At 44.6% G+C, this 13,509-nt stretch overlaps 1 protein-coding gene across 1 annotated transcript in view; it reads left to right on the top strand.

The window, feature by feature from the left end:
• The first annotated feature begins 2,333 nt into the window (after positions 1-2,333).
• PARD3B (par-3 family cell polarity regulator beta) overlaps positions 2,334-13,509 on the top strand; it is a 1,026,938-nt gene continuing 1,015,762 nt past the window's right edge. The window contains exon 1 of the mRNA XM_040474679.1: positions 2,334-2,568. Coding sequence (XP_040330613.1) covers positions 2,449-2,568 — 120 coding nt within the window. The 5' untranslated portion in view covers positions 2,334-2,448. The remainder of the gene's footprint in view (positions 2,569-13,509) is intronic.

The raw sequence follows: 13,509 nt of genomic DNA on the forward strand, positions 1-13,509 counted from the left end.
AAGCAATTTTATATTTTGTGGTGGTTCAATATATTTTGTTGACCCATATTTTGGGTATTTACCCTCCGGGTTTCAGTTCACATGATTTAGTGTCAGGTGAACCAGGTCTGCCCAATCATCTCGACTGAGGGAAGGTATGTGACTCAAGCTTGGATATGCAAGCCCTTACCAGAAAAGGCTTACTGATGTCTGAGATGCCTGTCTTTAGGGCTGTGTAAATCAGGAACACTGGGAGTGGCCATCTTTGCCTCCTCTGGGGAAATCCTGAGGAACTCAGGGTCATTAGATCTAGAAAGATGGCCCCTGAGGACATGGTTTAGTCTCCAGATTCAATCCTGCCTCGGAGGAGTGCTCTCTGGATCTTCTGATTTTATGAGAAAAAAGAATGAGGAAAGTGATTCTGTCCTTAGTTTATTTAAATTAGTTTGTATTGCGTTTGCTACCAAATTATACTAATATATATTTCCAAATACACTTGGTCTGTGTGATCCTTTTTGATGTCACTGACCTTATTTATATAAGGTCCTATACAGAAGAAAACCAATATATATTACATGTATGAATGAGTTACAAAATTTAAAAATTTTCAAAATTCATAAGCCCATTAATCTCCTATACATTATCATACTGTTCTAGGTAATCAAGTTCAATTTAAATGTGACTTTTTTTTAAAGTTTATTTATTTTGAGAGAAAGAGAGAGAGAGAGAGAGAGAGAGAGAGCGCGCATGCGTAGGAGCACGCAAGCGGGGGAGGGGCAGAGAGGAGAGACAGAATCCCAAGCAGGCTCTGTGCTGTCCCTGCAGAACCAGAAGCGTGGCTGGAACTCACAAACCTTGAGGCCATGACCTGAGCGGAGATAGAGTCAGATGCTTAACCCAATGAGCCACCCAGAAGCCCCTAAATGTGTCCTGACAAAGAAACAAATTCTTTTGTAGGAAAACACATGATGTAGCCCTGAGTATGGTGCTGGATGAACTAGACTGCTGGAAAAACAATTTGGGGAGATCAGAAATTTAGCATGGGAACAACTGAGTTTCTCTGAGCACAACTAACTTCATGGTCAGTTCAGTTCCTTAACCTTCCTCAGCACCATTCTTCATGCACAAAATTTGAAAAATAATACCTTACGGGGTTGTTGTTAGACTCAAAGGAGCTCATTGATCTGTGACGTAAGAACGATACAAATTTTTTTTTTGAATTATTTTTTCAGATACTCCTATTTCAATTGGTGGTGGACACATGCCTCCCAAATCATGAGCCTTCAAGTGTTTAAAATTGTTTTTCTAGTCAAATGCACAAGAGGAGGCACATTTCTGAAGGATGTATGTAAAAATGGGCTATCATGTCTGGGTCTGGAATGTGACCTTTGGGGAAAATCTGTGTCGTCTTCTGTAGAAGGAAGAGTTCCACTCCCACGTTATCCCCAAGAACCCCTTGGGGGTTCAGTTTTGCCATCTCAGGACTCCAGAGGACAGAATCGGTGCTCTGCTTAAGACGAGGTTCCTGGCAGGCCCTTGGGTCATCCCTGCAGCTCAGTACCTGTAAGCTGCCACTCCTCCGGTGTTTTTGGTGGGCGTGGCGACAAGCACCTGCTCTCAGGCTTTCCTTGAATCTCGCTCCAAGCCTTACGTTTTAACGGTGTAGCTCTGCAGTCTCCTAGCTAATCCCTCAAGGTTGCTTTATGAGATCCGGTTTCAATCCCCCGGTGGGTAGCTCTCAGGTCCCGTTACAATTCTCCAGAGCTCAGCGTGTGTGCAGGAGGGACAGAGCCAGGGAGAGATCGAGTGAGGGGACGAGGCTCCCGGGCTCCTGTTACCGGCTTCACGGGTTCCCCGCCCCGCGCAGCCGAGTGCGCGGCGGGGCCCGGGAGCGCCGCGGCCCCTTTAAGAGCCGGGCCCAGGCCGGCCCCGGGGCCGCGGGAGCCCAGAGCGCCGCGCGCCGCCGAGGAGTTGGGATCCGGCGCAAAAGTTTCCTCCCAACTCCGGCCCCGCGCGCCGCCGCCGCCGCCGCCCACTCCAGCCCGGGGCCTGGAGTCGGCCCCGCAGCCGCCGCCGCCAGGGCCGGGGCCAGGGGGCAGGGCCAGGGCCAGAGCTGGCCCGGCAGTTTCGCTTTGGCGGGCTCGGAGCAGCCGCCTTGTCCGGGCCCGAGCGGGAGACGGAGCAGGAGGAGGAGGAGCCCGGCCACAGTGCAGCCGCGTCCCTGGGCACCAGCTACCTGGGAGGTAGCCCTTCCCGCAGCCGCCCCCTTCCCCGATTGCCACCCGCCCCGGGGCCGCCTGCGCCGCGAGGAGGGGCGCTGCCGCGAACCCCGGGCCCTGAGGGGGCGCGGGGGAGAGGTGCTCCGGGTCTCCGGACCCCCCTGCGCCGGGCGAACCCCCAGAGTGTGGGCTGCTCCCGTGGGGCCGGACACCTGTTCGGCCGGGCCCGGCGTGGGCGCCGGGGGCCAGGATGAAAGTGACCGTGTGCTTCGGCAGAACCGGCATCGTGGTGCCCTGCAAGGAGGGCCAGCTGCGCGTCCGGGAGCTCACGCAGCAGGCGCTGCAGCGGTACCTGAAGACCAGGGAGAAGGTGAGCGCTGGGGCGCGGAGTGGGGGCGCGGCTGTGGGGCGGGCTATCCGTGAGCACACCAAGGCCAAGGCACCTGCCAGGTGCCCCAGGACCCGGTGGCGACGCGCAGAGGACACAGCACCCAGACTTTATTGGAAGCTACCTGTGCCCGCCAACTTTCGTTGCTAGTATAAGTGACCTGGATGTCTTTGGGCGTTTGTGGGCCTTGCTTCTCAAAGGGTGCTGGGAGGCAACGCTGCATGGGAGTCCCTTGGGGGCTCGCTACAAATGCACAGTCTGATGCCCTCCTCCAGGCCCACTGCCTCTGAATCTGCTTTTAAACAAGCTCCCAGGTGATTGGAATGACTGTTAAAGTTTGAGAAGCACAGCTTTAGGTGTTTGAGAAAACGCTTCTCAAGGGAGTGCTGGAAGGTGCTGCTCAGTCAGGTGTGAATTTTGACCCCGGCTAAGGCCCGCCCCACTTTTGCTCCTTGGAGTTAGAAAGTTGATTGGTGCTAGCAACAGATACTCGGAAGTTACAACTGATGGAGCCCTTGGAATTTAATTTTGTGAGCTGTTCTCCATCAGTGACTGGGGCAGGAACTTACGTAGAAGGATGCTGTTTGCTTACACTAAGCCGTCCACCTTTTGAGTGTCTTTAGTTTAATGCCACATATTCTAGGAGTATTTACTAGTGTGTGCGCTGTGTCAGATCCTGGGTGACTGTTGATATAGTCATAAAGATAGTTCCCAGATCTGTCCCCGAAATCAGATATACGTAAAAGTTAAGTGACTAATACTTTTAAGTGTGCAATACGTGTTCAGAATTGGATGCTAGAATTCATATTAGCTGTTTGGGTAACATACTGGGACTCTGTCTCTTCATCAATGAAATCTTTTAATGAAGGCTTCAAAGAGCACCTTTTAATTCTTTGAATCTTCAGATGGAACATCAGGCCCTAAATTCTCCTCAAACAGGACAAGTCATGAACTCTTGCTTTAGATGTCAGTGGCTCTCAATATTTGTTTTCATGGTGTGAGAACTATATAAATGGCCTATAGAAGTATATGAGTATCTACCCCATTTCCCCCCATTGTTTCAAAGTGTATGCTGTTCTGTGTTGTGTAATTCAGTTAAAAACTGATATTTGCTCAAGTAACCAACCCTCCTCCTGAACTTCTGAAAGGAAGCCTCTGAAAGTGAGCTAAGGTTAATAGTAACTACACTAACTTCTGAAAGTAAGCTAAGGTTAATAGTAACGACATTATTCTAGACACATTATTCAAGTAAATGTTATTGAAAGATTATCTTAATGAGGTGATAAACTTCTTTTTATTTTTAACTCAGTATTTAAAATAATTTATGCTCTAACATCTTGTATATTTGGAAGTTTAGTATGTGGAGCTGTCCAAGCAAGTAATAGAAGAAGTAAGCTACATACTTATAAACGACATGCAGGGTAAATTAGTTGAAATTTACCTAATTCATCTAGATAAACTAGATGAAATTTGGTGCACTTATAATTTGATCTTAAAAGGTGTTAAAAAGCTATTGATATTCTGTACTGAAAGCATAATTTATAATATCAGAACCTATAATGTAATTGTATTGATTAATTTGCTATTACCAGTTATTACATTTTTCTGTGTTTACATTTATATATTAGTACATAGGACATTTAAAGGTCGCCCACAGTTTATAAATTCTCCCTCCCTTCTTTGGCTTTTAAAATCTCAATTTAGTAAGTGGCAAGTGATATTTTCTCTCTCCCTAAATATCTCTCTCCCATAGTTTCATTTTAAATAGCATTGTATTCATAACAAGGCTTAACTAATACTAAATGGGATTCCTAATGGAACTAAAATGTCAAGAAATAATCTAACAAATTCCATGCTTTCATTCACTGAATTTAGAAAATAATGGGAAAAGACCAGAAATGTCAAAATTCAATTTGAAAAACAACTTGTCACAAATTCACTTTCTTTAAATCAGTGAAAGAAATTTAAAAGGCTTGCTCCCCTGGACAGCAAGATGTTTAGCCTTGCACTCAGCAATAAAAACATAATAACTAACATGAATTAGACTTACTGCTGCTATGCAGGCACTGTTGTAAGAACTTTACATATGTTAAATGACTTCATGAGACAGGTCCTAATATTTTCTTTACACAGCAGGGAAAAAAGAGACACAGAGATATGACAGATGCATGGTCGAATTGAACCCAGGAACTGAGTCTGTAGGTCCTTACTCATAGTCACTAACTGCACTGCCCAGTAGGTTATTGTGCATTGGAATGTACCCATCTTATTTATTTTTTACAGTTTTTTTTTTTCTAAAAGACCATTCCATCTATAAACTGCTATGATCACCTATCAACCTAAAGAGGGGAATTTTATTTCTTGCAGAGAGTTGTGACATGCACAAGTTCCTCTTGATTGTATCTTATGCAGTACAGGTCTGCGTGTATTGGGAAGAAGTCTAATTTCTGAGCCTAATATTGCAGGATTTGCAAGTCAAGTATGAAAAACATTCCTTAGTCTGATTACAGATGGAAAAATGGGGAAAATCTCTTAGATATTCAGGTGGAGAGTGCTAGAAAGAAAAAATTGGTGGGAACATGAATATAAATTAAGCCCATTTCTTTCAGGGCCTTGAATAATTTAGATGGGAGAAAGGCAGATTTCAAGATTGAGGGTAGAGGTGAGGTATCTACAGTTTGGAGGGTAAGTGAAGCCATGAGGCCATTCTGGATTTTGTGGACAACATGTGAGAAGTACCAAACTTCTGCTGAGAACAAAGAAGACTGGTATTTGTGGAATGTGGGGAACCAGCTGAATCAGCATCAGATAAAGCCAGAATTGGGTAAGATGTTGAGGACTGTGAGGGGACTTTTGGGAAGGCTTTAATTATGTTTTGAAATCTGGGACTTTGAGTTTCCTATTGCCCCCTTCTCCCCTCCCTGCCATTTGATGAACTTGACGGGGAAGGTGAATTGACTAAGGGGCAAGAATTATGGGGTTGCTTGTCTTTGGATCCTCGTAGTTTATCAGTGTCCCAGGCTCTAAATCCAATTTACGTAAGTAGTTAGTGGAGAGGAGATTGTCTTCTCATGTAGTTCAAGGTGGAGATCATTGAGTAACTAGTTAAATTTATCATCGAAATTACGTGTCACAGGTGAATGGGTAATTGAGCCGTATCCTGCAGGGGCTCTCAACCCTGGCTGATCATTAGTTACCTCTAATTTATCATTCAACATTTTAAATAATACAAATGCCCAAGTCCCTTTCTCCAAGATTCTACTTCAGTAGGTTTAGAGTGGAGCCTGGGCATAGGTGTTTTAAAAAGATGATTTTAATGCCCAGCTTGGGCTGAGAACTACTAATCTACTGAAATCATCTGGTAAGGCTGAACTCATTTGCTTTTAAACTCTTTTGATAGCAGATCCTGTGTTTTAGACCTCTCCAGATCAACCTATCATTAGCAATCGTCTCTCCTGCCATGAATGAAGTCTCATGGCAGGGTTCAAATAATTTAATTAATCGACCATATAGAGAGATAAAAAAAAAAAAAAAAAAAAATATAAATTTCATACACCCATATGCAAACTAAATGAGGTTGAAGTGAATAAGGGAAAGACTTATTTAGTAATGAGAATGTATAGTGTGTTTATGAGTGGAAATGAATGAGATAATGTGAACATTGAGGTCATGGGATAGTGGGTATGCTGGAATTTTAAGCTGATTTGTGGATTTGACTGTAGGAGAATACCTTTTTTTTTTTTTTTTTTTTTTAAGTAAAGAAACATTTGATACATTTGCCAGAAGGAATCTCTTCTGTGTTCAGATATTTTGAATTATTTCTTTTACCCTTGAGACCAGCTTCCCAAATCTGAGCAAGATAAGAGTAATAATTCTGTTTTCTGATAAATTGTGGGGTCAGCATCTAAAAACTTGTACAGTAACAAGAATCTGGTATATGGGCCTAACTGGAGGAATAGGCTGGAAATCCTGAATTCTTGAAATTTTTTCAGTTTTTGATGTCTTGTTTCCAGATTTTAAGGTTCCTGTATACATAAACTAGGACCAGAGTGGATTCCTAAAATGCTTTTCAATTTTTTGGGCACTGATGTACTGGAGTGCTTCATTTCCTATTCATTCATTTCCTCTCTTCTCCTACTATGTGGACTCGATGTTTGTCCCCAGCTGTTTGTTTGTCCCCAGCATGTGGATAGGCCTGACTCACCACCAGCAGGGTGCATGCTGCTAACTTGCTTTTGGTTCTTCACTTGACCTGCATAGAGCAGCCTCTGAGTTTACAGACACAGGGCTGGTGGGGCCCGCTGGGACCCACAGACCTGGTTTTTCAGTTCTGCTCAGTTTCACATTTTGACTGAGTTGCCATGTTTAAATATTTTGAGACTTCATGCAAAGATCCAGATTTCTGTCTTCTCTGGGCGGAAAAACAAATCGGAAGCTCTGACTGCATTGGGCTTTACTTTCCCACATAGCAACCATCAGTTGGAAACGAGACATCCCTCTTCTCTTGAAGCAGGAATCCTTCTGCTCTCTGCTCCATTATGGCCTCCCCAAAAGTATGTTACTACCTCAGGCTTACCTTTTTACTCTGTTGTTGTTTTCTTTTTTATGGCCCATGTAAGCCATTGTTGCCCTTTGGCCTGCTGTAGGTATTTGAGTTTGTGGCCCCCGGACCTTCTCTTTTCCATTACACCTCTTTCTCTTCCCTCCTGTACCTCTCTCTGTCCTGGCTACACCTCTCCCTCTCCTCCTCCCCCACACCTCTCTTGCTCCCATCCCCACGCCCCTGCCCCCACCCATACTCCCACCATGACCTACATATAGGGTTTGCTGACCAGGATTTGGGCTGCAGTAATCGCTTCATGTTGGGAGCCACAGCCCTGATTTGTAGTTTGGAGCGCTGTGCTCAAATGGCTTAGTTAACCAAGTATTTATCCTATTCCCAGGGCATTCTGTGGCGTAGATCCTCTGTGTGGAGGTTGGGCAAATGGTAATGTCAGATTTTTATGGAACTATGTTTTCTGAAGAAATTGGTTATTAAAATCATCTGAGGGGATCTATTAATATGCAGAGCTTTGGATTTTCTCTTGGAAAGTCTAAAGTGGTAAAGTCCATAGAAACTTTTTGTGATGATGGAAATGTTCTATATCTGTGTTTTCAACCAGGGCACCCTCTAGCCACTTACGTGGCTATTCAAGTTTTTCAATACTTGAAATGTGGTAGTGCAACTGAAGAACTGAATTTTCAATTTAAATTTAAGTGGTCACAAATGGGGGTGCCCGGGTGGCTCAGTCTGTTAAGCATCTGACTCTTGATTTCGGCTCAGGTCGTGAACTTAGGGTTCCTGAGATCAAGCCTCGTGTCAGGCTCTGCACATCAGGCCCTCTCTCCCTCCCTCCCTCCCCCCCCCTCTCTCTCTCTGCCCCCCTCCTATGCTGTGTTTCCTCTTTCTCTAAATAAACTTCAAAAAAATCACAAAAGGTCATAAGCAATTTGCCCAAATGGCATACTCCAGATCTACTCCCCCCACAGTCTTCCCATCACATTAAATGGCAGTGCCACCCTGCTGGTTGTTCAGGCCAGAAATCCTTGTCACAGTTTGTGACTGCTCTCTTCCTTGTGTGATTAACCTGCAATCAATCTGCAACTCAGAGAGATTCCACTCTCCCAATACATTCAGAATCTCACTGCTTCTTTCCAGTTTTTCTGTTAGTGTGCTGGGGTTCATGGTATTTTTGTTTTGTTTTTCCAGTGAATTTTAGTTTCCCTGTTTCTGCCTCGTGCCCCCCACGAAAGGTCTTTTCTCAACACAAAAGCTAGAGTGACATTTAAAATTCTAGTCAGGTCATGTCCTTCTACCCGAGATCCTCTGTCGGCTCCGGTCTCTTTCCGATGGCCTGTAAGATGCTACATGATCTGGGTATCTGTGCAAAAAAGTTAGCGAAGCAGGCCTGTGACTCCTATCTTTACACCTGCTTACAAGGCTGACTCTTGACTGGATCTGGGAACTTAGATTTGTGGAGGGTTACCACCATTCTCTGAAAATAATGGCTTATGCAAATGGCTACTCTTTATGCAAACAATATGGTTTATACTGAACACCTGCTTTTTCTAAGGTCTGGAATTTTTGCACATGCTAGGCAGAGGGTCCCTATGTGACCAGCCCCCAGTGAAAACCATGGATGCTGAGTCTCGAATGATCCTCTCTGGTAGATGGACACTTCACACATGATGTCAAAACTTGTTGCTGGGTGGGGGGCGGTCTACTGGAAGTGGATCATTGGAAGCTTGTGCCTAGTAATACATCACAGCTATGAGAATGACTATATGCTGAGTCCTATGAGTCCTCCTGGTGAATCATGGAACCTGGGTGATCTTGGGGATCCCTGCACACCATCTCTTACCTTTCAGACCTCTTCTTCCATCCCTCTCCCATTCTCCCCCAGCCTCCTGATCTTGTGGCTGTTACTCCAACAATGCCAGCAGGTTCATACGTCACGTGCTGTTTTCTATGCCTGAAATGGTCTTCTGCAGTTACCCACCTGTCTAGTTTCCTCATCTTTTCCAGCCTAAGATTGTTCCTGTCTTTGTCAAACCTTCCTGACCATACTGTTTATAATTGTGACCCCTCCAACCATCTCTGTATTGCTCTTTCCCGCTTTTTCTCCCCAGAAATCACCCCTCCCTATCATACTTCTTATTTTAACTGCATTTATTGTCCCTCTTTCCCCTAGAATGTTAGTTAAATAAAGTTAGAGATATTTGTTCAGTTTTGTTCATTGTTCAACCCCTAGCTCCTGTGAGAGTGACTGGTGCTTAGTGGACTGATCGTAACTCTTCTTGAGCACACATGTATCCACTACTGTTGGTCACAGTTCTCTCTTGCTCCATTACAAACTACTTCATAATCCAGTAGCTTAGAATAACTCCAAATACGTGAAGAAGGCTCAGTGTGCTGTTTTCTGGGTCTGGGATGTTCAAGATTGGGCTCTTCATTCGCATGTCTGGTGCCTCAGCTAGGATGGCTTGAATAGAATATGTCTGGAGCCTTGGTTCTTGCTGTCGCCCGGGTCCCTGGGTTCTCTTCCATGCAGTCTTAGCATGTGATCTTCTTCACGTGGCCTCTTCCTATGGTCTCCTGGGCAGAGTAACCTGACTTCTCAAAAGGCAGCTCACGGCTCCAAAGAATTCCAGAGTGGAAGCTGCCAGGTATTCTTAAGATTTAGACCTCCAAGTGGCATGATGTTTTCTGCCATGTTCTATTAGTTAAAGCAAGTAACACAGTAGGGCCCAGAGTGAAGGGAGAGGATCGTACCCAGAGCTGAATAACCATAGGTATGGTTGTTTGGGAGGGACTGCCAACATAACAGGTCACATCCTTGGTGGGACAAATGTGAAGATTAATCAGTTGCTGTCTCTGTTTTTGATGAGTTTTGCAGCCTCCTGGGGGATGAGGCCCACATGTGAACAAGCCAGTTTTATCCCAGTAGTATGTGTCCTGGGGTACAGTGTAGGCAAGGGATGCTGTTTGGAACAGAAGACATTGAAGCTGTTTTGAATGACGATGAGGAATTTGCGAGGTGGAACAGTGAGGGAAGGCGTTCCAGGTGGAGGGAACAAAGTGAGAAGGCATCAGCTGGTTGAGGGAGTTGTGAAAAGTCAGGCACCGCCCAGGAAGGAGTGAAGGTGCACAGAGTAACTTGGACCAGATTGTGAATGCGCTTAGGTGACACCCTAAGGGATTTTCATGGTTTCTTAATGTTATTACTGGTTTTTTATTACAAATATATTCGTGTTTTACTCACTTTGCATGTATGAAAGTATTTGCATGGATTTAAAAAATGGAGAGGGTTTTGGAAAATTCGATTAAAAAATAGGAATTTCTGTTAAGGCCTCATTGCCCAATTGGTTACCCTGGTTCTCATACCTTCCCCAGATAAACTTTCAACAAGGTTATCAAGATGTGGGAGCTTGGTTATTTTTCAGTCCTTACTTTTGATGATCTTTTAAAACTCCATATTCCCATGAACTTTCCAGGATTTTTAAACATCTGTCTCTCTTCTCAGTCTTGCAGGTGCTCCCTACGCTGTTTCCATGTGTGCTGGTGCATCAGGCTCTGGGTTTGCTCTCAATGGGATCTCCTCTATTCTGTGGCTTCAACTGCCTCTAAATACACACTTCTACCCCTGAACTTCCATAGACCCTGATATCCACTTGCCTCTGGACTTTACCACCTTGGGGTTCTGCACACGGTTGAAGCCCAGTCTGTTCTCTGTAAATCTGCTGGTCTCCACTTCTGCTGCCATCATTCACCCAATGTCTGATCCAGGAACCTGAGAATCCTCCGTTCCTTGGTGATCTTTCTTTCTTTATATTCTACCATATGTGTAGTTGGTCCAAAAGTTTCTTTGGTTTCCAAGTAAATCTCCTGCATCTGCTTCTACCCTGAAGCCATGCCATTGCCCATTTCTGCTATGGGAGGCTGCCCCAGGCTGTTAACTGGCCTCTGCCTCCGCTGGCTCTGGACTCTCCCCGACCATTTTCCACTGAGGACCTTATAGCCACAAATCTGATACTATATGAAGTACTCCTGGGAATATTTAAAGAGTTCCCCATCGCTTTTAGGTGAAAAGGCAAAACTTTGCCCCTGTCCAGTGTCTTTATGTCCTTCCGATTCCTACATGCGGTTTAGTGTTCTTTCACACTTTCCCCACCCCAGGTAAATCCTGCCCATCCTTCAGGATGAGTCTCCAATTTCCTCTTCCTTAGGAATCTCGTCCCTCCCTGCCCCTGCTTACTGTCACTTAGGGGTTTCATTCTTGTGTTCTCAGAGCTCCCCATTCTTGTGCTTTTATTTTGGAAACTGCATCTTACATTTTACTCTTCGGTAGTCAGAATCTGCTAACTTAACAGGCAAAGCCCAAGTGACAGTGGCTTATCACCGCAAAGGGTTCTCTCTCCGGTACACACAGCCCCCTCCCCAGTGTATGCTTTGGCCTCGGGCTTTTCCATAGATCTGCGCTCTGCTGACTGATGAATGAAGAGAGCACGGCATCTGCCACAGGAGATTTGTGGCCTGACCTTCCTGTGGCAGACAACACTTCTTGCTAGCATTTCACTGGTAAAACTGGCCGTGAGCCCCATCTGGATGCAGTGGGTTAGGAAGGTGGTCCACCTGGGATACCGGTGAGCAACTAGCCAGGCTCTGCCATCTACTGCAATCATCTCGTCTCCCCTCTGTGCTGTGAACTATTCAAAAACAAGGAATGTTTCTTTTTCTTATTTTCCCATCCCTGTTTTTAGCGTATAGCTGACATGTAGTATGTATACCATAGATGCTTGTGAAGTTATATTAAATTTCACATTGCTTTCTTGCATAAAAATGAGAATGACCTTGTATTCAACGCAAAGTTTTATGAGTTTGGAATCATTATATGTGGTATTTTTTTTTTTTTAAGTCTAAATGCAACTTTTCTCTTGATTGTCTTCAACTACCTCATCAAATCCACATTTGCTGTAGACAGTCATTTAGTGGTCCATTATATCTGCCATGCTGATTGTCTTAAATAGCAGCTTCGAATTCTGACAGGTTGACTCACTTCTCAGATTTTTGAGACTGAGTACTCTGTAGTTCTGGATTTTCAAGGAAAGAATATCATCCTTTTGCTTCCTGAGGATTTGTGCCATGCTGTTTCTTTGAACAGCGTTTGATTTTCATTGTCTTACTCATTAATTTCCTGTTGGTTTTAAAAATGAATCTGGATTATCTTACGTGGGATGGATTCGTTCAGTTCGAAAGGCATGGTTTTCTGTATCTGAGGGGCTGCCAAATTAGGTTTGCCTCTTGTCCCTGGGCTCAACGATTCTTTTGATTGCCAGACTTTCACCTTTTGGATTGCCATGAGATGGAATTTCAAGATACCAAAAGACAGTCTGATTATGAAGGGTTCGCTCTCAATTTAGTCCCTATCAGATGGAGTGCCGGACATACATCCAGATAAATACCCTCTATACTCCCCCTGTCTTCTGCCTCAAGTGAGGGTATTAAACTTGCCGGGTGGTCCTGGGCCCTGGAGGAATTGCTGGGGGTGGGGGGGGGGTGGTGGGCGCTTGGTGATGGAAGCAGATAACAGAGGAGATGTCCCAGCTCTTGGCTAAGCCACTGTCAGCTAGACCCGAGAACGACATGGACCGGGAAAAGGATCAGACCCATTTTATCGCTTCATTTGAGGCAGAAATTAAGGTTTTATGGGAGCTCTGCTAATAGACTTCTGATGCCTTTTAGGGAGATTTAGGATTAGTTTTTTTTTTTTTTTTTTTTTTTACTTTTTAATTTATTTTTAAATCAAAGTATAGTTGACACGCAATGTTACGTTAGTTTCAGGTGTACAACCTAGTGATTCAACAAGTCTATATGTTATGCCAGACTCGCCAAGAGTAGCGACCGTCTGTCACCCCACACTGCTGTTACAGTGCCATTGATCATATTCCCTGTGCTGTCCCTTTCATCCCCATGAGATTTAGGGTAAGTTTTGCCACTATTTGTTTTTACAGAGACATGAAGCCTAGAGACGGTGACAGGGGATATATAGATATAATTGATACTCCTTCCTCTTCATAGAGAGGTGGCCTGTTTTGGGGAAGGGATGCAGAGACAGTGGGGTTTCTGACTTATAACTACAGTCCCTTAACCCCATCTTCACATAAAACATATGTTGTGTATTCAGTGAGGCCTTAGGTTTCCAAGTAGTGGACACTTTGCTATGGTTATCTGAATGTAAGTGTCACTTCAGTCACTTGAGAGAGGATTTAGGCAACGACTTTGGGTCAAGCATTGTGTTTTGTGCTGGGATTATAGAATAAAGGCATAGTCCCTGCCTCTGTCAGGCTTGTAGAATTCGAGGGCAGAGAGAACAATGTAAATAA

This window comes from Herpailurus yagouaroundi, unplaced genomic scaffold (genome assembly GCF_014898765.1).
Source record: "Herpailurus yagouaroundi ecotype Mexico unplaced genomic scaffold, PumYag 140, whole genome shotgun sequence".
Lineage (NCBI taxonomy): Eukaryota > Metazoa > Chordata > Mammalia > Carnivora > Felidae > Herpailurus > Herpailurus yagouaroundi.